The 26,716-nt window shown below is 36.9% G+C and overlaps 1 protein-coding gene across 1 annotated transcript; it reads left to right on the top strand.

Annotated features, from left to right (window-relative positions):
- Positions 1–1,900: 1,900 nt before the first annotated feature.
- EMB2785 (elongation factor family protein) lies at positions 1,901–16,588 on the top strand. Its single transcript, XM_086664862.1, has 20 exons — positions 1,901–2,442; positions 3,728–3,802; positions 3,956–4,106; positions 6,556–6,624; positions 6,728–6,900; positions 7,382–7,519; positions 7,659–7,784; positions 9,657–9,755; positions 10,475–10,595; positions 10,753–10,816; positions 12,532–12,586; positions 12,676–12,800; positions 13,354–13,427; positions 14,314–14,363; positions 14,964–15,050; positions 15,605–15,655; positions 15,741–15,824; positions 16,003–16,053; positions 16,178–16,292; positions 16,387–16,588. The coding sequence occupies exons 1-19, from the start codon at positions 2,089–2,091 to the stop codon at positions 16,259–16,261; spliced, it is 2,031 nt and encodes a 676-aa protein (XP_086520988.1). The 5' UTR covers positions 1,901–2,088; the 3' UTR covers positions 16,262–16,292; positions 16,387–16,588.
- Positions 16,589–26,716: the final 10,128 nt, after the last annotated feature.

Genomic DNA, 26,716 nt, shown 5'->3' with positions numbered 1-26,716 from the left:
TGTGTGTAGGATTTCCGTTGGGGTTTCAAAACCGAGGAGAAAAATTTACTCCTCTATTAGATGGGTAACAAATTCCCAGGTTTTAGGGAAATATTTGAAAGAAATACTCATGTGACTCCATTTTCTACTTTCCCGTAATTGTCAATCAAACACGTTGAAGGCCATAACTTTTGGGTAAATGTTTATCTTTTCTCTAGAAAAATGGCCTATCAAACACAACCTTAATGAAGTGGAGAAGAATAGGAAAAGAAACAAAAGAAGAATTGCTTACTCTAAATCAAAATATGAAGGTGAAAGGAAAAGAAATACCTCACTGCAATTAAAAAGACCATCAAAATCAAATCAAATTATCTAAGATCAACCAAGAAAGATCACCGGAATCAAATAACACAAATACCCTATTTTGTTTTCAAGTTCAGTTCAGTTTGTAATTCTTGATCGTACCAACTCCGAAATTTCAAGAATTCCAAAAATTAATATGGATATTCAAAATTTGCACTCACCAATTTGTTTTAGAAGCTTAGGTTTCTACTATTAGTAACTTGGGTATTTTTTCTTGTAGGGGACACCATTGAAAAACAAGTATGTTATTTTTTTAAGAATGACATGACGTTAGAGCAGAGGTTACATGGGTTACCCAATAATAAGTGAAGCATTCCTTCAAACACATCTTGAGCAAAATTCCACAAAAAATTATATACTGAAGAACAACTTGCTTTTAACCACAATTACTTATTGTAGTTACTGACTTTTACAGATTGATTTCAAGAGAGAGATTGATTTTGATGGAGATGTTGAATCAAATAGAGAGAAAGATAGAGAGATCTAGAGAGAGTGAAAGTAATTGCCAGTTAGGGGGAGAGGGACGAAATTGAAGTCGGATGAAGGAGAAATCAAGAGAAAAAAATAGGAGGTGTTGGGTACATGACTAAAATAGCCTACAATAGGGTACCTAATTACACAAACACTTAGACAGTATTGTGAATAAAGAAGTTTCATCTGTTAGATGCAAAATCTGCCCAAATAATGGACTCCCAGACTTATATCATGAACACCTAATTGAATTGTTTTATTATAATAGATAAGACAAGGACTATATCCTCAATGGGAAAGGGCTTCCAAATAATATACTTTATTAATAAATGATGTTTGTCCCAGTCAGCTTTTTTCCTTCTGTTATATAGAATATAAATATTGTCTAAAGATCCTCCATAATTTATAAAAAAGTCCTCATTAATCATGGTCGTCCGATCTCTTCTACGCTAGACATAAGATTTCATACTTATTTTTCCTCATATACTTACTATAAATGCACTTGAAGAATCTGAACCGTCTTAATATGAAGAATTTGGGCAAGGGGTACATATGGACAATCTTTCGCCCAACGATTAAGAAGACCACAAAAATACTCATTAATCCTTATTACTTTTAAAGGTACCTTTCCGTCCATATTTCACTTTATCTAGCCACAGGCATGCTAAAAAATTGACACCTCAAATACTTATTGAATTAAGTTTCACTGTGCTTAGAACAAAATGACATTTATTGCTTATGCATTTAAGGTTTTTGTAAGCAATTTGAACCCAAAAGATAATTGGCACAAAAGAAGTTGTTGTAGGTGCAAAGGAAAAACCACGTGCACCCATGAAATTCTCAAGTGATGTTCCCGAAAGAGGATTAATTGGAGCATCTCTCATGGAAGATCGCATCTGGCGGTGTTTATAACTTTTCTTAAGAGAAAAAGCCTTACTAATAAGACCGTTAATTAAATTTATTACTAAGTCGAAATTACCGAACATTGCAATTTTTCGCCGTCATACAAGATTTAAAAGCGCACAAGAATAAAAAGGTAAAAGGCGTTAGACGTCAATATCAATGTTATTGACGGAAAAATGGCATTGGGGGCCAAACTCTGTAGTTGGTCATAAATTGAAGTGAGAATTGGAATTAAACCAAATAAGTTGGACTGAACCGTCTTATTTCTGCTAGGTCTATTGAGTATTGAAGTTCTTCTTCTACTCAGATACTACTTCCAACTTCAACAACGGTTGGGAGACTGCTGCCGAAGTAGTCATTTCACCATTAGAAATGGCAGGTCCATTACTTCGAGCTCTCTATTCCACCTCTCGAAGATCTCTCTCTACTTCGTCTTCTTCTTCTCATTCTCTCTCTACCCATCCTCTCAAATCTTCTCTCCTTCATCGGATCCCAAATCTCTCTCGTCACTTCTCAGCAGCTACAGCTTCATCCTCCATTACTTCAAGTAGTAAAGCTTTGGACCCAAGTAGGATTCGTAATGTTGCTGTTATTGCCCATGTCGATCATGGTAAGACAACTCTCATGGACAGACTTCTTCGTCAGTGTGGTGCTGATATTCCTCATGAACGAGCTCTTGATTCTATTAGTCTTGAACGTGAACGTGGTATTACAATTGCTTCAAAGGTAATAGAACTTTCTCAAACCCTAGATTAATTCCCTTTTTCTCTTGTATGTAAAAAATTTGATATTTTTAGGTTTGTTTCTTGGTTACATGTGTATTGAAAACTTGATGTAATAAAAATTTCATTTCATTTGGGGTTTTAAAAGGATTTTAGAGTATGTTTTAAAAGTTTGGGATTTGTAAGATTCCTAATTTTGTTGAAACTGTGGATCCTACTTGTGGGTTCAACTTGTTAGAGACTTGGAGAACTTAATCCCTTCAAGCAATTTGTTTAGTAATTCCATTTAATGCTATACAAGCTTAGGTTTGGGACCAGACATGGTTTAATGTTGGGCATCTGATCATTGATTATTTGAAGATGCCAGAAATCAAATTATCCTGAACAGTGTCCACTTATTCTACAGATTGGAACAAATCCTTGTCGATCATGGATAACGTTTATTTGAGACTTTATGACACTCTTAACATACAATTTACAGGAGATTGAAGGAGCAGAAATTATATGAGTTTCAATGATGAAATGCCACATTTTAGAATAGGAAACACAATTTCTAACCCAATGTTCAGCCAAGATTTCGATTTGGCCACCCACAAGCTAGAAACTAAAAAATAGAAAAAAAAAGGTTTAATGGACATCTTTTAATGCCTAATTAACATATCTGCAGATGTTTCTTAGGACTACACACTCCTAGACTTTATCATTTCCCACGTAAGGATACATTTCTTCACTTTCCTAGTTTTGAGAATGACTCGATGATCATGACCTTTGAATGCACAATTAAAAAATTGAGATGATCTTTTCATAAAGTTTTGTCCTTTTTGCTGTTTTGGTTATGTTTTTTGTTAGTCGATATATCAATTAACCCCTGCTCCAGCGGTTAATGTCTAATATATGAAAATTGGTTGTGTGTCCTAAGTGAAATATTGTTGGTGCTTCCATTCTCACCATCAAGTTATCGAGGAAGATGCTGTCCTTTTTTTTTGAAACTTTGAATGAATATATTGGAAAACAAAACTATATATGTACGAGGGAATTGGTAAGGCCTTGGAATCTCTCACAATATCCAAGCCTCCCAATGAACAACTACAGCGACATGCTGTTCTTTTTCGTATATGTAACCCTTTCAAACCTATGATAAATGTTTCATCGGCACCTACTAAATACATAGCATCAGACGTTTTGTAGCTGAACAATTTGAGTACTAGTTTGGTTAACTTGCCATGTTAAGCGTAAGTTGAATTGTGTATCCAGTGCTCAACATTATGATGGTCTCTGTTTATCTGCAGGTAACTACCATTTCATGGAACGAAAATGAGCTAAACATGGTTGATACACCAGGACACGCAGATTTTGGTGGTGAAGTATGTCTTCCTCTTACTTTCAGTACTTTGAACATTCTCTTACCTGATATCATAATATATTAATTTGATCTAAGTATATTAATATATACACAAATACATGCTCAATTTATTGTATACCGGTAAGCCGTCTGAATGGTAATCATGGGACGATAGGTTGAAAGGGTTGTTGGCATGGTTGAAGGAGCAGTTTTAGTTGTAGATGCTGGTGAAGGTCCCCTCGCTCAGACAAAGTTTGTTCTTGCAAAGGCTCTTAAATATGGACTTAGGCCACTTCTCCTTCTGAACAAAGTAGACAGACCTTCAGGTAGTACATCTTTGCTATTTCATCTGTGGAATTCCTATTACCGTTACATTTTACTGTTTTTATGCTTTTTCACCCACTTCATTACAATAGTCTGATTGCATGGTGTGGTGACGGATTCTGTCAATTGAACTGCTTACGAAAGCAAATTAATTCACCCTTCTGTCTATTTCTATTGATCGTTTTTGGCATAACATCTGGTGAAATACTTTGGCCCTGATTTATTGGTTATTTTACTTTTTTTGACATTCTTCCTTTTCTCTTCTTTGAATATATTAAATCATACTTCGACTCACAGCTAATTCTTTTTTGAAAAATCTAATGAACATATAAGAAGGAAAACTTTACCTATGTTGAAAAAGGCGGCAACGGGGACTAGTCGGCGGACCCGGGACTAGGATTAGTCGTTAACAGTCGTATTTATACGTGACTAGTCGTATAATATAAATATATAATTTATTTTGTATATGTAATTATATATAGGCATAAATATAAACATTTGAGATCAAATTAAAGCAAATATCAATAAATTCAGATTTCAGACCATCCAAAGTATTTTAACATCATACTAGATTGAACTTTGAAGCACTATGCAATCAGTCAAAAAAGACTAAGAAATCAAACCCTAATAACTATAGACTAATTATAAACATGCTTTCAACATTAAAAGACTAAGAAATCAGTCAGAAAAGGACTTTATTGTTTCCAATCAGAAAAGGACTTTATTGTTTCCAATCAACCAAAAAAGGAACAAAATCAGTTCACTATGAGTATAAAATCACCAAAAATCAGACCCTAAACCCTAAAATCAGTTCATAATGAGTATAAAGCACTACAAATTTAACCCTGACAAGCCAAATCTACTTGTCAACAAGTTACACAACATTAATGAAGTATAAACAACTAAAACTTAACGTTAATTTGTGTTTCTATAAAAAAAAATCAACTTATGATTTCTAGAGAGAGAAAGAGTTGTTAGAAGAAAAATAGAGAAGATAGAGAGAGAAACGTACTAGAAATCAAGTTTGATAAAGATGGCTTCAAAATATACTTCAATCGTGTTTCATTGATGTTTAGAGAAGAGAAAATGAGTGAAGAAGGCCTAGATTAGCCTTTCTCGGTTTGGGAAATAGGGAACACACCCTAGTCAAGGGCCGGCCCAATTCTCTAGGGGGCCCAAAGCGAACTTGAAAATTAGTCCCCTCTATTTATATAATTATATCAACAAAAAATAGTTATATTTTTCTATATGTAATATTAGGTATAAAGAATCACACTGAATGTTAAAATCGAAGAAGGTAAAAAGACTTCGCAAAATTTAAGTTGTTTGATCCGTCAAGAAGCTAACCGACTGTGTATTTTTGCTTGAATATTTCACTGTCCAAATGATGTATAGGAATCTTAGCTAACTATTCACCAAGTTGTATCATAAAAATTATTTCGTAGTGATAGATACACCAAAATTTTCTATTTTAATAATAAATAACCTGGTCGAAGTACCTTTACACGAAAAGAAAAGCGATGTGTAGTATTTACAAAATTGATGTAAGCAGAAACATTTAAAATGTATGTAATGTATCGAATAATCCAAGACATTGTAAACAAATATTTGATTGATCTAATTATATAGAACTAAAAAATAATTATGAAACAAAAGTAATAGTTAAAAATATGAGGAGTACCAATTGGGACAACTTAAAGAGAGATACAAACAGGGAGAAAGATAGAGGGAAAGAGATAACTTTTTTTTCTTTTTAGGAAATGACGGGCCACCTTTTGTGTGCCATATGTTTGACGGGGCTGCCTTTTCATTAAAAATTCTTGGTGGTGTCTTCAAAGTAATGTGAAGTGGGGGCCCTTGGTAAGCTTGGGGCCCAAAGCAGCTGCTTTGGGCTTGGGCCGCCCCTGCCCTAGTCCCGACTCAACTCGACCCTAGTCGGGCCGAGTCGGGGCTTTATTCGAAATTTGTCTCGACTAGGGTTCAACCCTAGTCGAGTCGCCAAAGTGGCGACTGAGGATTAGTCCCCGACTGGCAGGGGAGTAGCCCCTGACGAGCAGGGGACTAGTACCCGACTTTTTCAACATAGAACTTTACTCACTGTTATTTCTTAACTGCTACTCTCCATGCTTTCACATTTGCGTAGTTCTCTTATTCATCCGATGAGAATATAACCTTGCTGTCATTCTTCCAACTATTGATATGTTGCACAGTTACCTGTAATCAGAAAACTTGTACTTGCAATTTGTACTTATATTATTGAAAGATGAACTAGTTTTGCATCGTCCAATAGTTTTGGAACTGTAGTATCTTTCAGATTGCTTAGTCTTACTTACCTCTGCTTTAACAACTGTATAGTTAATTCAACAATGCCAAGGAAAATTTTGCCAACTTCCCTTTCAGATTTCTGTACTTTCAATGTTTTTCTTTTGCTCATGAATTTGGGGTTTATAGTTTCTGAAGAGAGATGCGATGAAGTGGAGAGTCTTGTGTTTGATCTTTTTGCAAATCTTGGTGCTACAGGTATTGCAAATTTTGGTGCTATATAAATGTTTGAATAGATTATATGCTTCAATCCGTACAGTTAAGTTGATTTTAGATTGGTTTTATCCTTCCCAATTTACAGAGGAACAGCTAGATTTCCCTGTTCTTTATGCTTCTGCCAAGGAAGGATGGGCTTCTTCCACATTCACCAAAGAACCTCCTGCAGAATCGAAAAATATGTTACAATTGCTTGATGCCATTGTAAAACGTGTTCCTGCACCAAATGTCACCCTTGATGGACCTTTCAAGATGCTGGTTAGTACTGGAATCTTGCTAGAATTTGAATAGTGTTCCTTTCTCGCTACATCTGTAAATTACTTCTGTAGCACTTTCTAGTTTCTCCATGGTGTATAACTCTTTTTATCATAATGTACTTGCAACTATTCTGTGACTGTGTGACATTTAAAAGCTCCGCTGAATCGACGCAGATGTGTTTTTTTAATCTGGGATGTTTGTGTACGAGTTCACATACTTTTTTTTCCATGATTATTCCTAAAGATGGCTGATTTCTTGGTTGGCTAGCCGATAATATTTGTGTTTTATCTATATTTCACCAAAGGCTGATAGCATTAAAAATCCAATGATCAGGGGCTCTGTTTTTGTCTGTTTCTTGACTTCGGGAATTTACCACCGTCCTTCTGTTTTTTTACCTAGTCCAAGGGAATGATCACAGTAGGAATTATTGTTACATTGTTAATAATTTCTATTAGATGAGATGCTTGACAGTCCCTTGCAGGTATCCATGATGGAGCGAGACTTTTATCTTGGCCGGATATTGACCGGGCGCATCACCTCAGGAGCCATTCAGATTGGAGATAGAGTACATGGTCTCCGTATTACAGATTCTGGAGTTGAGAAGTTTGAAGAAGGAAAGGTTTGTGTTTATCACCTTAGTTAGCGGACAACTTTAATACTAGTTTTATCTGCTCTAGATCACTTCAATTATTGCAAGTTCTACTATTATTATTATTATTATTATTATCTCAATCATCCTAGAGAAACTGTTTCTGCAGGTTCTGAAAATTATGAAAAAGAAGGGAACAAGCATGGTTGTAGTTGATGGTGCTGGAGCTGGTGACATTGTATCTATGGCTGGGTTAACAACTCCTTCAATTGGTCACACTGTTGCAAGTGTGGAGGTTTGTGTATTTACATTGTTTCTCACTACCTTTTACTAATGTATTTTCTTAGTGACGTCATGTTAGACATTGTTATCCATGCTAGCCTAATTTGGTTGTGCTCAGGAGTTCCTCAAAACCATATTTGTAGTTGTAAGACCATTACAATAAAGTATTGTTCTTTCTAATGTTAATATTTTTCCTTATGCATAATGGATATTATTAAGCGAGTAGGACATTACAAAAAAAATGTGAGCTAGTGTACCAGCACCGCACACACCTAGGTTCATTTTCAATTTAATACCCCAAAGTACTGCTTAGATTTTTATTTTTATAAACTAGGCAATATTACTATTCTATGTTGTCTCGGGCGCGAGGCGAGGCGAGGCGACAGAACCATCGCCTTGCCTAAGCGAGCTTAGGCGAGCTTAGGCGAGCTGAGGCGTTTGTCTCAAACAAATAGTATATATATATTTAGTAATACATACATACCTAAATAGTATATATATATTTAGTAATACATACATACCTAAGTACCTAACATAAAAATAACAAAATAAACACTCAAATGCCAAAATTAAAGGTATAAAGCTTAACATCCAAGCATTCAAAAACAAACCATATAACTCACAAACTCACACAAACCATATAATTCACAAGTAACTACTAAGTACTAACTAGTAAATAACATTAGTTAAGAGTCTTAAGACTTAAGATTAAGAATAAGTAAAAATAAAATAAAATTAGTTGCTGAAAATTAAAAAAAACAGCAAAAAAAGAGATTTTAATAGTATTAATAAGTTAGTAACTACTAACTACTAAGTACTAACTAGTAAATAACATAGGTTAAGACTTAAGATTAAGAATAAGTAAAAAAAAAAAAAAAAAAAGATTAGTTGCTGAAAATTATAAAAAAAAACAGCCAAAAAAAGAGATTTTAATAGTATTAATAAGTTAGTAACTACTAACTAACTAGTAAATAACATAGGTTATGACTTAAGATTAAGAATAAGTAAACAAAAAAAAAAATTAGTTGCTGAAAATAGAAAAAAAACAGCAAAAAAATCGATTTTAAAAGTTTTTGAAAAAGAAACAAGAAGAGGGAGAAGATGAACAGGTTAGAACTTAGAATAACCGACTTACCTGATGATATTGATGAAGATTGAAGGAGAAGAAGATGAAGTTTCGGTTTCAAGAGCCGTTCATGGTGGTGGGCGTGAGGTTTAGAGAGAGAAACAGATTAGGGAATCTGTCTTTGATTTGGGCTAAAGCCCTAAAAAAAAAAAAAAAAAGCTGAGGGCACCACCCTAACGACTTGGCCCGCCTCACGCTTCCCCTGGGGCGCCTAAAGGCTCTCGCCTAAGCGGCTAAAGGCGCCACCAGGGGAAATCTGGGTTTCTCGCCTCAATTTTAAGCGCCTCTTCCATCAACCTGGCGCTTTTGGCGCTTAAGCTCGCCTAGGCGACGCCTTTTACAACATAGTTACTATTATTTCATGACTCCTTCATTGGATATAGGAAGTCATAGAGTTGTTTTGTTGCTTGTTTGACGTAATATATGGAGATAATATGCAAATCCCAGACGTCTAGTTGTCATTTGTTTCTTCATCTTGCTAATATTTCTTTTTTAAGTAGTTGCTGTCGTGAGTTACGATGAACTCGTGACTCGGCTCAGAGGTTCCTTATAACGGCAATATTCAGAAATTGGTTTTTTTCTTTGATAAATTCTAATGAACATATGAAAGGATATAAGATTACCGCATAATTACATAAAGTTACAAAGTTTTACATTAGATACTGCATAATCCAAATATTCAACTACGACGGATCTTATTGCTGGAAGTTTGTTTCCTATTTCTGAAATCACTTATCTGTTATGGATCACATTTGCCAGGTTATGACTGCTCTGCCTACAGTGGAATTAGATCCTCCAACCATTTCCATGACTTTTGGTGTCAATGACTCACCTTTGGCAGGTCGCGATGGGACCCATGTAAGAGTCCTTGATCATATCCTAGTTGTATATGACTTATATCTGTTCTTGATAATTAAATCTTGCGTCCTGTTCTTGCATTTCCCTGTCTCCATTGCTTTGCAAATATTCACATCTTAAGTTTCTTATATTAAGAAACATGACTTTAACTGCTGTAGACCACATATGTGCTAAAATTTTCTGTCATAAGTTGGTAACGTTTAAATGTCACTTGATAGTTCCGTGTAAGTTTCAGACACATCCAGAGAAAAGGAACATAAGACCAATAAAATTATAAAAGTGAAAATGCATTAGATGAATAAGTAAAACATAGAATAAGAGAACTAGCATCATCGTCCAAAAAAGTGACATTTACCAAGCACAGAACTAGCGTCATCGTCCGAAAAAGAATCCCGAGGGGTTTCTAACAAATACTTCTAGTTATTTCGTTCTCTATTTCTACTTGAGAGAATCCTGAGGAAAAGTAATTGCTTTTACAAAGCACAGAACTAGCATCATCGTCCGAAAAAGAGGAATAGCATCTTATTTTGTTAGAACTGCTTTAGAGTACCAATGAAGTAGAATTATGTCCTGCTCTGAGTGCAGAAAAACAGAGGAAAAAGACAATAATAGTGGTTATGTATTTTCGATGTTTATACAAAGTCGGAACTGTGCTAACCTTTTCTTATCTCATACTATAGCATTCTCATTGATCATTCACTAACTCAGTAAATTTACAGTTGACTGGAGGAAGAATTGGTGACCGTCTTATGGCTGAAGCAGAGACGAATCTTGCCATAAATGTGATTCCGGGATTGTCGGAGTCATTTGAAGTGCAAGGGAGGGGTGAACTTCAACTAGGTATGTTGTTCTTACATTCCTCTAGTCTTCGGCAGATTACCAGCACTTCCAGTTTTGTTAATTCAGCTTCATCTCTGATGGTAGAATAGCCCTTCTTTTTTTCAATTTAAGTTTAGATTCTTGTCTGATGAAACTAGTCGAACCCTTCCTGGCACAGGTATCTTAATCGAGAACATGAGGCGTGAAGGTTTTGAGCTTTCTGTTTCACCACCTAAAGTTATGTGAGTTCTTTAACACTGGACCACCAGTTTTCATTTGGCCCCATGCCCCCATCAATTGCATCTTTTTCTTGTGTGATGTAAATGTTGTACAAAGTAAGGCTGTAGTCAAAAGTATTATTGTTTTTGTCTGATACATAGCTGTTAAACTCGGACTCGGCTCGGGATAGGCCGAGCCGAGTCACTCAGCCGAGTCAGCTAAGTCTATGCATGTAATTCAAATTTAGTGCTAATACCTTCAATGTAAACTACGTAACTACGAATGATTAAAAGAATAATAAAATAAACTATAAATTAAAATAATTATATCATAACTTCATCAAATTCAAGACTTCAACTCTTGTTTTCCTCTTAAAATTTTCTCTCTGTAGAATCAATCTTTTCTCTTCTTTTCTTTTCAAGGAATTGTTTGAAGTATTTAGTTCTTTTAGCTTTCAAAGTTTCAAATTCTATTATATAGATTCTTAAATATCTTTTAGTATTTTGTTATTTCTAAATACATTGAATATCTACTATAACTAGTTATTTCTAGAATTTTTGATGAGTAAATTAGTAGCTCCAAAATTTAGATGTCTTTACATGTTTCAAGAATTCAAAACAGCAATTAAGTGTATGCATCAAGTCAGATTTTAATTCCACAATACTCTTAAAATTAAGAGTCAGACCTGAGTTTCCGAGTCACACGAGTCAAACCAAAACTAGGCCAAATCAGCCGAGTCAGTCGGAAAAAAAACCTAGACCCGGGAGCTCATCCGAGCTCGGCTTGGACTTCTCCAGAGTCCGAGCCGAGTCCCGAGTCACTCGGCTGACTCAACCGAGTTTAACTGCATAGGTCTGATATGCAAGCTCGTATAACTACTAAGTATTTGTGCAACTTCGCAAAATAAATATTTTCATACATTGACAACTGATGCTCTCTTTCTCTCAATAGTTCTTTTTGTTACATAACGTGAGCACAATTTCTAGTAATTTTTTTTTGTCTAAAATTAAGGAAAAGCATTATAACAAAAAATATACAAAAACTAGAAAAGGAGAATGTTGAAAGCAAGGTTTTACTTGTGAGCATTAATGCGTTAGTTTGGTTCTGATGTGGACTTTATGCAATTATAGCGAAGTACAGAATATGTGATGTTTCTTACATAAATTTGGGGTAAATTTGCTTCTTAAAATTGGTATGTGCCTGTTATACCTCAAGGTGCCGCCTCACTTTTTCAGAGCAGATCCCTTGAGGCGGAAAACCTTGTTTTCATTATATTCTACTATGTCAGCTACTGCTTGCTCTAAAATCTCAAAGAGTCAGGTTAGCCACATAATTAACATGGTTGATGTGAGAAAGATTGCGGTGTACAGACACCTCTAGTTCTAATAGAAGTGCAACTGAGCAGTTTTAATATTGTATTAGTTCTCTTTGATCATTTAGGCTACTTATAGGTCCAGAAGTTACATATAACGCAAACTCATCCCTGCCAGCACAGAGAGAACTACAAGCCACCAACTGTAGACTCTGGTGCAATGGGTTACAGACTTACTCCCATTAGGGTATACCACAGTATTGACACATGACTTTTGCATCTAAAGCGTGTGAACAATTTGCATACAGAGTCACATGCAACATTTCCCACGGCTGAACATCTATTTGCTCGTCTCTCTATTATAGTCCCACATAAGGTTTGGTTTACAATGTGAATAAATAAGTAAAACTTTCTCTATTGAATCAGGTATAAAACTGAGGGTTCTCAGAGGCTTGAGCCATTGGAAGAAGTGACAATTGAGGTAAGCGACATATGGGCAGTCAATGGGTCTATATTTCTTTCCCAAACTATGCGTTCAGATTCTTGACCAACTGGCACCACTGTATTCAGGTTAACGAAGAGCATGTTGGGCTTGTAATGGAAGCCTTATCGCATAGACGAGCTGAGGTTGTTGACATGGGTCCAGTTCCAGGTCACATGGGGAGGACTAGAATGTCTTTGACTTGTCCATCAAGGTTCACCAATTTCCTTTGTCTTAATTATATTATTTCCTTGTACGCAGCAGACTGGTATATTAATGGGACACTTTTTTACGCAATATATGCATGTCATGTTCTGTTTTTCTAATCATACTAGCATAGTGGCACATGCATATTTTGTACATTTGGCCATTGAACTTGTCCATCAAGGTTCACCAATTTCCTTTGTCTTAATTATATTATTTCCTTGTACGCAGCAGACTGGTAAATTAATGGGACACTTTTTTACGCAAAATATGCATGCCATGTTCTGTTTTTCTAATCATACTAGCATAGTGGCACATGCATATTTTGTACATTTGGCCATTGAACTTGTTTCAGTATCAAGTATGATTACTACCTAAGACGGGATCGATTTAATTTGGAGCCACATGTTCACTGTAATAACCAGAAATTTGACTTCCCTTGTAATAAAACACATTTGATTATTCTTAGTTTCTGGTGCTATGTTTGTACTCTGTAGTTGTTTATTATTCCAATATCCTTAACTTTAGAATTTGTGCTTTTCTTTGTTCCTTTACTGCTGCAGGGGCCTTGTTGGATATAGGAGCGTGTTTAGCAGTGATACACGTGGCACTGGCTTTATGCACCGAGCTTTTCTGGGTATGCTTGTTAAGTTAATATTTTCTTATTTTCTACTTTAAAGCGTGCCAATCTATTCATTGTATATATTGTATAAACTAGTTAGTGTTAAGTTATACTTCTGACGATCTTTGGTAAAGTTCAATAAGAAGTACACATGCAATTATTACATTCACCATATTTTGTGTATCTAATTTAATAGCATAACTAGATTGTCTTCCCTCATGAAAAGAATAGCATTCTCCCACTGAAACCAATGTTTCAGATCTGAAGATGTATTTGGGATTGGCGTATTTTACCAAAATATTTTTAGCGTTACAAATTTGCCTTTATTCCTCGTTAAATAGTTCCATTAGGGTCCTCACCAAGTTGACCAATTGGACTTAGTAAGCAGATGATAATAATCGCTACTATCAAATATATATGCCCAGACATATCCGCTGATATTATCTATTAGGCTTAAAATGGATGTTCTACATGGTCTTCTTTAAATCTTTTTCCTGATTATTCTCAGTATATTTGTTATATAGTTATCAGCTTACTGCCCCTTGGCTGATATGACCCATACGGCCCATATCTGATATTAAGTGCTTAGCCTGAAATGATTACTTTCCATCTTACTTCGTGAAATTCTTCACGCATTTAAAACATGGAATAATTGCTGTCACATTTAGAAGAGTTGGAGGTCTATGATCCTATGTGCAGTTTATACTAGTATCATCTCATCCAGGTTCTTAAGGACCGTCAGCTTCATCACTAAAATTCCTGAAATTTGTTGGCTATGCCTGACTAATTTTTAGAAGATTTTAATTCTTCTGTTTTAGGCTTTGAGCATGTAAGGTCGGGCTTTGTTATTGTAAATTTGTAATTCTGGTACAGTTTGCCAATTGATAATTTTTATTCGCAGCCTATGAGAAATATCGCGGTCCTCTCGGAAATGTTAGAAAAGGAGTTTTGGTATGCCACTTCCTTTTTCCTTTTTATGTTTCTAAATTTTTACCATACCAGCTTGACACAGCGGAAATCTCCCCGCATCGCAGCTGAAAAGTTCTTATATAATTGCAATTTTTCGATTTAGCAGAAGGCTTCTCTTTCATATATCACACTAATCAGACACATCACCCCATTAATCAATTAATAATTTGAAACAGATTCATTAATTTACTGAATCTCTACTTCTATTTCTTCCTGATTTTTTGATTGGATCAATTAATACCTCATTGCAAAATCTAGCAGCACAAGATAAGTTCCACTACCGCTATTCTAAATATAACTAGTCACGCCACCATCCACCACCGTCCACCACAACAACGAGCGACCCTTGTATAATTCCTGGGTTGCTTGTTCGTTTCAAAATGAAGTTTGGGATCAGAATTGGTCTGGTGATATCAAGCATTTAGGCATTTAGCACAAGAGCAAGACCAAGAAGCACGACAAAGTCCCACGTTAGAGTTTCTTGCAACCAAGTGATAAAATGCCTTGTAAACTTATTTCCTTAAATAGTAAAACATTGTTTGTCACCATTTCAATTCCGCTTGTTTATGCTTGCTTGTTCAGGTATCAATGGGACTTGGAACCATCACTGCTCATGCACTTATGAGTTTAGAAGCTCGTGGAACTCTCTTCGTATCCCCCGGCATGGATGTACGTCTCTTTTTATATCTTAACCTGTGATGTTTTATTATCTAGGATGTGTAGTAACCAATTGACAACGAAAGGACACGTCAAGAAAGACCACATAATTAAACACCCCCAAGTTTAGTCGTTGGCCTATTAGTTGTCTGCTCTTTTATCAATTTTGGTTTATTAATGAGTGAGATTCGATCAGACTTCGCTAAACAAGAATTGCTGTTCGATTATGTTGTTTGAGGCTCCAGGGGGGGTGATAAGCCTCTTAACTCGCTCGATCCGGCATGAACCTGGCCGGCAGCTTGGCTCATAGTCAAGGCACCCCAGATATATTTTCCTTTAGAATCCCTGCATGTTCATATCTTTTTACTGAAATATGCATGTTATTTACGTAATTACGTCCATACCGATATATTTAGACTTTAATTTTCACTCAGTAAAACATATGCAATTTTGATTGTCGCAAATAAGCTGTTCTCCTGATTGCTGGACTTTGATAAGCGGATTAATATAGAACCCCCCACCTTCCATGGACCATGATTGTCTGCTTACATTATTTATGTGTGCAGGCATATGATGGCATGATCGTTGGAGAACACTCACGAGACACTGATCTTGATGTAAGTTCACTCGATTTCTTTTATGGTATTAGTAATCTGTGAGAACGTTAATTTGACCAGCTGTGGAAACGATTACTGTGTGAAGGTCAATCCTGTGCGAGCAAAGGAACTAAATAATATTCGAGCTGCGGGAAAGGACGAGAATGTGAAGTTATCCCCACCTCGACTTGTATGTTTTCTTCAACCATGATATCCCCTCATTTTGATTAATCTCAAGTTCACTCTTAATTTTTTTCCCATTATCTCAATGAGATTATGTCTCATGCAAGTCGGGTAAAAATGTAACCGAATCACTTCCAACCTATTCAAAACGAAGCATATACTAACACATATCTATATTACTGCAGATGACCCTTGAAGAAGCAATAGGTTACGTTGCTTCCGATGAGCTTATTGAGGTTTGTCTCACAAACTTCTATTCTATTTTTTTTTTACTCTTCATTTTCTAAGATAGAGTAAAATAAAATAAAATAAAAAATTGAATATTTAAGCAAACATATTATTGGTATCGTGCTGGTGCAGGTAACACCTAAAGCAATTCGACTACGAAAGAGATACTTGGATGCTAACAAGAGAAAACAGATGAGGAATAGGATCAAAGATTAAGACTCCACCCCCCTTCAAACTTCCTACCATGGTTAGCATTTTCTTACCATGTTATCTTTCTGAAGTTATACGACACATCTTTTATTTTCTGTAACGGTATGTCGGTATCCTTATTCATTATGCAGCAAAATTTTGAGATATTTTTATTTCCTGTCAACACATAGAGAGAGAGGAACACATAATCGATGTAAGAATCAACAGTGATAAAGTTTACAGGAAAGGTGGAATACTAATAAGTATGAGAAATCATACTGGTTAGATTTATAATCATCTCTCACACAATTTCTACATAAGTTGTCATAAATTATGAAATGCAACTTTTGTTTATATCGAGTAGTATCTGTTCTTCTGACTTATATGTGATAATTTGTTGCAAATTGAAACTCACTTTTTTAGCTCTTATGAACTAATTGTTGAAAGTTGAAACCATAGTCTAGAAACAGGAATACTAATAAAAATGATGGATGTTATAACGACTGTTGTGCTAGGCTAGCCGTTCAATCACCTACGGTACTAGGATGGTAGGACCAATGGGTCGAAATGGGTTTCTGTCGTAGGTGTTGGTCGATCTACTCTACTTGTTATCTTACAGGGCTTAAGGGCGGCCAAGTCAAAACCCTTTCGTCCCTTCATTAGTTGGGTCATTTAGTATTTATGTGTGTATAACCCTTAAATAGTGGAGGTAGAGAGTAGTATAAAATGGTTGATTTTGTGGCAAGAGGTATTCATCAATTTTATGCTCATCCACTTGGCCAGACGCAGTATTCTGTTACCAGCAGCTTTTTGTATTGCTTGAACTACAGAAATTAACCCCCAAGACACCCAAGGAGAAAGAGTTTATGTGAGAAATTTTAGATGCATCTCTGATGGGAATGTAAGGCTGGCTATCTGAGATATTGTAGACACCCAAGGAAAACCAGTCTTCCGATTCCAGCTTTATCGACAGGGTATATGAATACAATTGTTGCAAAAGAATGAAGGTGGTATAGTAGTTGGTGGAGGGTCCAACCTAATGCATATTTGGCTTTCAGTAGTGGAGACTGGAGAGGAAGTTTACATTAGGTTATGTGATTTACAGCAGCTGGAAGACTGAAGATTTTGTATGGAAACACTAAGACGCACCCTGGTTTCTCCTTATATGTTATCACTTATCACTCAACTAAAATGAGTTTCATGAAAGGCAGAAGGGCTACGAATATGCATATTTATGGCCCATTTCGGATGCTGATGGTGTTTTGGTTTCCATTGAAATTTGGGGGGGCTAAAAGCACCCGCCCAAAGTGCTGTTGGCACCTGGATTGTACATGGATGTGCGGGTGCTTTTAGCTTCACCCTTGTAATTTTGCAAGTTTTGTTGTTCCTCCTTTGCAGATTAGCCCAAGCATTTCGATTCCTGTGGTGGAAAAAGTTAACGTAACCAATACGCATACTGTTCTCAACTCTATCCTCTACAACAACTTCCTCTCTGTTGTGTTTCTCTCTCTTAGCTTCCTCTCGCTATCTCACATTGCTCTCTTACCATAACTTGTGGCTTGTCGGAAGATCTTATCTTCCACCTCTAAGCTGGGAGAAGATATATAAGCAGATTTTATTCGCTTTATATCCTGAAAGCGTGAGTGTATCCCAAAACTCCAAGCTCCTGCGGCCCTGTCTCTCCACTATTTGAACCAAGAGCATGTAGCTCTCGGACTCTCCACTATTTGAACCTAGGGCCTATATGATATCTCAACTTTTTAGTTGATGCCTCCAAAATAAAAACTAATGTATCCCGAGCTTTAAGTATGGCTGCGGCTTTGGGCAATAAAGTAGAATCTCTCGAGCTTAGTCAATAAACATTAACTTGGGTGACATAGTCTTATTTAGTTCAAAAATTAACTTCATCAAACATTACCTCCTAATTTTTCATCTTCTCTCTCTCGTTCTCTTACTATCTCTCTGTTCTCTCTCTCGTTCTCTTACTCTCTCTTTCTCGTTCTCTTACTATCTCTCCCTCGTTCTCTTGCTCACTCTGTCTCTAACTTTCACAATTTTTCTCTCTTCTTCTCCTACTTCTCTATATCTCTCATTGTCTCTCTATTTCTCATAGTTTCTCTATCTCTCAATGTTTTTCCTCGATCTTTATCTCTCCCCCTTTCTCACACAGACACAGTTCAGGCGAACGAAACTATTCCCTTCGCCGGAATCAGACCTTGAGGAGGGCTTCTGGCGAAATCCTCATCGAGGGTTTCGTGGTGGATCAGTCACAACAAAATTTCATGGCTAATCTGCCTCGTAACACTTTGTGGTTGGCTGGCCACGAGATTTTTTTTGGCTAGCCAGCACAAAAAGTTTCGTGGGTGACAAGCCACGAAGCTCTCGAGGGGGGTTTCTCGTCCTCGAGGTCCTTCTTCTCAGACAAAGGGGGTTCCAGCAAAGGGGACTTCCCTTCACTTGCTAACTTAGACTAAAACAGAAAGGAACAAAACAAAGGGGGGGGGGGGGGGGGTTTAACCGAATAAGCAACAAAACAAGTAACACTAACTAGCTTATCAAATTAAAAAAGGCGAGAGAGATTCGAGAGAAGAATAAAGGAACAAGAGTAAGGAGACAAACAAGTGAGAGAGGTGTCAAAGTCTAGGATTCCATATTGATAAACCTACGACTACATGTCCTCTGATCTATTGTGCCGAAGTACAATCGATGTTCGACTCCTAAAGTAGAGTTTCTAAGCACTATGTATATCCGGAGATAATACGTAGTCAAACAAACGTCCTAATCGATTAAACCCGAGTCACCGAGAGTGTTGTCTAGTCGCCTAACAATGTGAAGTGCATGACAAGACACATGAAATTATGACTTAGACTACAATCGATATTGAATACTTCGCTTCATCTATTAACTATGTGAAGTGCATGACAAAACACATGGAAATATGATTGAAACGACAATCGAGATAAATGAACATCAATTCATAATCAAAACAATAAATCATATCGAACATAATCACAAATTCATCACAACTTCATCCCACAATCGACACACTAAAGTTAGCTAAACATGGTGAATGAATAATAAATGACAAGAAGGTAATGAGAGAATTCCCCTTTTTCGATGAGCCGCAAGGCTAAGATCGTCAGAAAATATGAGTATCTAGGTGCAGTCGATCTCCTCTTAGCAATATTTTGGATTCCCTTTAGAAGTACAAATTAGGTGTCCCCGAGCAAAAATCAGAGTTCCCCATAGCAATCATCATCATCTTCTTCATTTATCACCAAGCCTCCATTAAATCTTACTCAAGCTTTCTGTCTCTAGAAATTTTAACCCAAAAACCAAATCAAAGAACAAGGGTAATGAGCCAATGATGTGGGGAGTAAAAGCCCTTTGATTTCTGGCCAAGAAAGTGGTCGGAAACCATAGAAATCCCGGCCAGAACAAATGAGGTTCGGCCTAGGGTTAGCTCCGACCAAGGATGTGTTGTCCAGAGCCGTCCCATGCTTCCTTGAGGCTGTCCCAAGCTGAACCAAGCCTCCTCTATGTCGTCCCGAGCATGAGAGCTATCGTCCCGAGCATATAGCCTCCAACCCGAGTTGTTCTTCAAGGTTTCCCAACTTTTCTTTCTAGCAACCGTGTCGGCCAAAGCCTTTGCTGGCCTTATGTGTTGGCCGACCTAGCTTGGTCGGCTCTCTTTCCTCTCTTCCAGCTCTTTCCCTCTCTTTAAGTCTCTCACCAAGAACCTTAAACCCATGTCTCCTTCTCAAACTTCCTCTCTTCCAAACTTTCGGTAGATGATGCCCCAAAAAGACTTGATATATCAAACCTAAAACCCTTGACTTGACTTCCTTTATAGACCATTTTGAATTGGACCAAAAAGGGGTGTCCATAAATTCTCTCTTTGTCATTCTTCTTTGAGCTCTTGACTTTGGGTTTGGCCTTTGGATTTCATTTAAAACCCAAGGGGTGCCTTCATCATATGTTTCTACATTTAAAATCTCTTGAAGGGGCCGAAATGTGCATCGACTTCTTCCCGCGATAACTTGCTCGTTCGAACTTCGGTTCGACTTCCGTTCTCGCCGTCGGATTCACCATGAACTCCACTTGTCATTCGAACATTTATTTTGACCAAGATGACCAGAGTACCCCCCCCCCCAGTACATAATGACCAAAGTACCCTTGAGCTATCGATTTTGACCACATGAGATGAAAAGTGATAATTTGCTTTTTTTATTCCGACTTACGCGTCTAGCTCCATGTAATCCACCTAACAAAACTATAAATAAATTATTAGAAATAACACCCGAAACAGACTAATTAGTCTAAGTTAGGCGCTTCAAATGTGACATTTTTATGTCACATCAAGATATCCTAAGTATTTGAGGGAAAATGCTTGGTCAAGGAATTTTTTTAGTTTGGAAATGGAAAAATCTTCATTTAATTTCTAGTGGTAATTATATCGTCTACGTATACAAGTACGAACACTGAAATTGATTCTTTAGAATAAGAACAAAATGAATAATCAGAAAGCGATTGGACGAATCCTTTTGAGATAAGGACAGAGGAGAATTTGGAGAACCACTATCGAGATGCTTGTTTGAGGCCATAAATGGATTTATGTAGGCGACAAACGAAAGACTCCCCCTTTTTGGAATATCATAAAGGGGTTTTCATTTAAGCTTCTTCGTCAAGATCGTCATGTAAGAAGGGATTATTAACATCAAATTGATGTAATGGTTAGTCTTTGATGGCGATAATGGAGAGGAAGACACGAACTATTACTGATTTGGCAATGGGGGGAATGCACCATGATAATCAAGGCCCTCTATTTGTGTGTATCCTTTGGCTACTAATCGAGTCTTATATCGTTCGATGGATCCAGCGGAATTGAATTTAATCTTGTAAATCCACTTACAATCAATAGGTTTAACATTCAGAGGCTTGAATCTCCTTACCCATGGCAGCACGCCAGTGAGGAAATTTCGAAGCTTCGGTGAACGTGGAAGGCTTGGTTTTGGAAAGAACCGAGGAGAGAAAAACTCGATGAGGTTGAGAAAATGAAGCAACATAGAGATAGTCCGTTAAGGGATAGGCTACTTTTAATGATAAGTCCGAGAATGAGACAATGGCAATGGAACAATTATAATCATTAAGATGTGCCAGACGAGAGGTAGTTTTCTTCAGTCGATTCATGATGTTCTGAATGAGAGTGGAAGCTGACGGATTGGAGGTGTCTGCAAAATTGGGGATGCCCATAAAATTGCGAATTGCATCTCCCCCTGAGGTTTGGGGAGGAACGACGGAAGAATCTTGGGCCTTCGAGGTACTTGAAAGAGATATATTCTAAGCCTGAAGGTGTGACCTTCCTGATAGAAATATATCCTAAAGGTCTGAAGGTATAACCTTCCGAAGGAGTGTCCTTCGACCAAGATGGGAATGCATACGATTTGGCTTATAGGATATTGATGACTTTATTTGGAAGACCAATCAATCTGGTTCAATTAGGAGTCGTAATGCTTAGCTAAAAGCCTCTCACGATTGTCGGATCACTTCGGTTATCCGCGACTAACATAGATCGGATCCTATAACGGGTTACACATAAGAATGGTAATTTGAACAGTGAGAATAGATTGATGGGAACTAGTATAGAGATGGATATGATCCAATCTGATGATACTCAAAAGATAAAAAAGAATCGGATTCGAAAGAGAAGTCTGAAAAGGCAAAAAACACACTTTTTGGGTCGGGAAGAGAATCCCTTAAGGGGATTCCCCTGGCCAGCCATATAAGAGAAGTGGGCCGGCCAAAACAAGCCCATAAGGAGCTGTTCTGGCCGGCCACACTAAAGGGGAAACCCTAATTAGGGTTTATTCTAATAAGGGAATCTCAGAAGAATTAAACTCTTTTCGTGTTTATCTTTTATGAGGGACCTTTAAGGATTCATTATTTGAGTAGAACTCTACTAAGGTAATGCCTATATAAAGACCAGTTATGAGTTCAAAAAAGGTGTGGAAAATTCTTAGAAGCAAATCCCTCTCTTCACACAACTATTGGAGAGAGAAGATTTTAGAGAAAAGTTTTCATTATATCTATCAAGTTTGGAAGGAGTTCTTCATCTCAACCTTCAAGAAGGTCCTAGATGACTGAAAGGAGGGAGCTCAAGTTATACATTCGGTGTCTCAAGTAGAGGAGCTACACTTGAAGCTTTATATCTTCCGAATACTGGTCGGGATTTAATTCGTGGGAAAGCGAATCCAGGTATTCTTCTTTCTTCTAGTTCATTGATTAGTTCATGTATAGATCCTGGCCATTTTAGTGTTAATCATATGATGATTGAGATTCCGCTTACAACACTAGTAACATGATTAGGATATGTGTTCGATACATGTAATTCCCAACGTGGTATCAGAGCCGTTTGCATGAAACTATCTTTGGCTAACATGAACTAGATTAAAACTTGAGATTGATCTATAGAATTGTTTGAATAAAGTTTCGGGAAAAACTTTGATTATTTTGAATTAGATTTAAACATAATCAAACATGTGTTTGGAAGAGTTCAATACATAAAATCATTAGATTTTGATGTTTTTAAAAAGGGTTTTCAAAAACAATTTTGAAAAACAGATTTCAAAATCATGAAGTTTTGGTGTTAAATAATGGAAAAACTGTCCATGAAAAACAGTAGGAAGAAGAAGGAAGAAGACAGTCGGTTGGAGGTTTTTGGGAAAATCCAAAAACCTATAGGCCGGACCGGCCAGGACGCGTCCAGACCGGCCAGCTGGTCTCTGGACAACGTCCCGAGACCTAGAAACAGGGGACAGGAAGTCCCGGTCTGAGTATGACCGGGATTCCTAGTCGCAACAGGACTGGGAGTCCGAGGCGGACTAGGACGGTCCGAGACGTACACGTCTCGGACGTTGGGATTCCTTGTTGGTCTCGGTCTAGGACCGAGACCAGAGAGGCACGTCCAGACGCATCTAGATATGTCTAGAGTGACCAGACGCATCTTGGAGGCGTCTGGAAGCTTCCAGACGCACCTAGAATGCGACTGGAATGTCCAGACCCGTCTAGACGGGTCTGATACGTCTGAGATGGCCAAGTGTTATGCTAGGACGCGTCCAGCACGTCCCAACCGAGACAGTCTTGGCATCCGTCCCTATAAGCCCGGACCATTGACTTGCTTTGACCGAAACTAGTTAAAGGACTTTTGACCAAAGTTTGACTTGAGTCTTTTTGAGTTTGACTTGGGTCCATTGGCCTTGACTCGAGTGGGAGATTTTTTTACTTTTTCTTCTGAATCCAAAACATAATTTTTCCGACATTGACCCAAGCCATTCGAGAGCCATAAACGGAATTTTTCCAAGTTTTATTTTGGAAATCATTAAGGAAGAAACCAAGTGGGCCATTAGTCCGAATTTTACGAAAATTGACTTAGAAGCCCATTAGACATAGGAGTGTCAGAATATCCCACAATTAGCTATACGGAACATAGTAAAACCTAGAAACGAATTTAGGATACATACTTTATTTTGCGAATGTCATATTTTTGTATGTATATATGTGAATGTTTAGTGTAGTATTGCTTTTAGTTAAGTTAACGATTCTTGTTTCTCAGCACAAACGAGTATGTGCCCGAATAATACTTAGAGCATAGGGTCTAGAAAAGCCATTTATGAATCGAATGATGAGATCGGGAGTAATCAATGGTGGTTCAAGGTCGAAAATCCAAACTAACCATTAGGCGAACAAGAACTAAACTAAAAAATAAAGATTTTTTAGGAGGCTCTAGGGTTTTAAGACAAAACCTTACGAAAATTCACATAAAAACTTACGTATCCGTCACGAATAATTACGATAGAGTTCACAGTAACGCAAACTTGATAAAATACGTAATAATCCCAAAAAGAATTTTGAGTATAAGCCTACCCAGAATAAGACACCTATTGATCCCTTATTCATCGATGGTGGGTCTGCCTCCGCAGGGTGCCATCTTTTACCTCGAACAATACGGGTAGATCTATGAAGAGGTTTACGCATCTAAACTGGTTTTACTCAACGAGTCAGCAAAAGGGTTTTGAATTTCGAGGCAAAGGATTAGTTTTACACTTAAATGTGAAACTAATTAACCAAGAATCATAGGAGTATGATCAGTAAAGATGTTACTCACCCAGGACGACAGAGTTAAGGGCAGTGCCTTAGTACGCTTAACTACGAAGAATTGGGATCTTGGAATCGTATTATTAAAATAAGGGAAAAGATTCTTGAATAATATGGAAAAATGAGGATTTTGACAGGATAACAAGTTTCAAGTCACTTTGCATTCTTTACATGTAGTATAATTATGACATTCGACGATATCTTCAACCTCTACACGGTGATGGAAAAATTGAACGACACAAACTACGTTCAATGGGAAAGAAATTTGAGAAAGGTTCTCAGGAAAAGAGCAGAAGTATTAGACACACCAATCCCGATAATTACAGAAACCTCTTCTCAAGAGGAACGTGAGCAAGCTGACATTATCAAAAGAAAGATAATTTCATTGACATGAATGCTTATAGCATATTTCGACAACTAAGAGAAGTGTTTAGCACACAATGTCGAAGAGAAAGATATATGATATCCTGAACTATACTGAAAAAGCAACAAGAAAGAGGCAAACATGTCCGTCTTCATGTTTTAGAAATGATTGATCATTTCAAAGACTTGAAGTGGTTGGGAGCAACTATGGAAGTCGACTTTGCAGTTGACTTGATCTTACTTTCATTACATGATGGATTTAAAGAAGTAAGATGCAACTTTGAGAAAACGTTTGGCATGGTACCCCTCGAAAGACTGCTCTCAATTCTGGAAGTAGCCGAATGCAAAAGCGGAATACTTGAAAATACAGAAGAAATTCTTATTGTTCAAGAAGGTACCAATCCGGGAACGAAGGCGTTAGGGGAAGGATACACGCTAGGACAAGAAGGGGCAGGCGAGTCCCAAGACTCAAAACCATCCTTCCTAAGAACAGCTGCATACTCTGTGGTAGCAAGTCTCATATGTGGTTAAGAGATTGCCTACGCTACCTAGAAGAGCTGAACAACGGATCTGGAAGTTTTGGCTTAGGTAAAAATGTTAAAAGTTGATTCAATTAAATACATTTCCCTTAAAGGTATTGGATACCTAATGGTCATTTCATTATGAATGACAGGAGCAAGTGAGAGCTGAGTATTTAACTGATAGGAGACGAACCTGTCAAAGAGGAGAAGAAGCAATGCTTGCTGAAAAGGCTCAAAAAGGATTTTAGTCTCCTAATACGCATTACTTTTAGATTTTATTATTTTCTTTTTCTTTGAACATGTTCTCTAGAATTGGATTTATGAGAAATAAAGTATTTAGTTTTAATATTTTATGATGTTCTCAGAAAGGTGCCTATCAACTTACAAACATTAAGACATATTGATTCAATTAGTTATTCTAATTTAGTCAGACAACTAGGATGAACATGAGATTCGAAAGAATAAACATGGCTCAAACTATCTGGTCTGATAAGATCTCTTATGACAAAACAGAGGTCAATTAATCACTAATACTTATGTTAGACATAAGATTATGGTTAATGTGACTAGATCCAACTAAGTACTCGAATTTAGAAAAGTCTTAGAAACTTGAACTAAATCAAGTAGTGAACCAAAATGACTGAAGATCTTGGTGTGATCAATAGTCTTAGTCATAACAAGTCTTCCGAAACGAAAGTGTCTAATACAAGCTGCATACCCACTAAACCTAAAACTGCTATAGAAAATAAAAGATTTCAATACATGTATGGATTTTAGAAGAAATTCTAAAAGGTCTTCTATTTAAAGTCTAAGAACTTCAGACTTAGTTTCTTCTTCAAAAGAAGAAATATGGGGGTTTTCCCTCACAAACATCGAAACAAAATTGTTTGTTGCTCTCGATAGTGTCCTCTTTAAAGGAGTCATTCAAGAAGAGAAGTGGGAGAAATATTTCGAATCAAATTCAAACCGAGCAAACAAAAGAACACCTAATGGGAGTACGAAAAACTCGCCAAGTAACTTCTTAAAAGAATTAAGAAGGTTCTAGGATATTGTTCGAAAATCCAGTGAGTCTTCAGAAGACCCACAAAACTATAGCAGAACCAGACTCTGAAAATTGGCCAAGAGTCAAAAGGATCAAAAGTAAGAGTTGGTATCTAACATTCGTAAAGAACCTCAAGGGTTGATTTTCTGATAAATATAGTTAGACTCTTGTTAAGACAAGAGGATAAGTGGGAGTAAAACAAGTCAGTTTTACGTCATGTATGTAAGACATACTAGAATTGAGAAAAACTAAGGAACTAGCTCAATAGGACACCAGATGAGGGTAAATAAAATTAAATGGGCATCGAAATCTATACAGTTATAGATTAACAAATGATCAGACTCGTTTAAAAGCAATTTTGAAAAGGTCTAACTAGAAATACTCTTAGAGAAAGATTTTACC

The sequence above is a fragment of the Eschscholzia californica genome, unplaced genomic scaffold (genome assembly GCF_041429995.1).
Source record: "Eschscholzia californica isolate CP2 unplaced genomic scaffold, dmEscCali1.0.p SCAF_3, whole genome shotgun sequence".
NCBI lineage: Eukaryota > Viridiplantae > Streptophyta > Magnoliopsida > Ranunculales > Papaveraceae > Eschscholzia > Eschscholzia californica.
The sequence above is the reverse complement of the archived record's forward strand: the minus strand, read 5'-3'. Positions and strand labels throughout refer to the sequence as shown.

Excerpts from the sequence above, each read along its gene's own strand:
- EMB2785 (XM_086664862.1), top strand. The coding sequence starts at position 2,089 with ATGGCAGGTCCATTACTTCGAGCTCTCTATTCCACCTCTCGAAGATCT. Across the intron at positions 12,587-12,675 it reads TGGAAGAAGTGACAATTGAG|GTTAACGAAGAGCATGTTGG; the intron begins GTAAGCGACATA and ends CACTGTATTCAG. Across the intron at positions 16,054-16,177 it reads CTTCCGATGAGCTTATTGAG|GTAACACCTAAAGCAATTCG; the intron begins GTTTGTCTCACA and ends GTGCTGGTGCAG.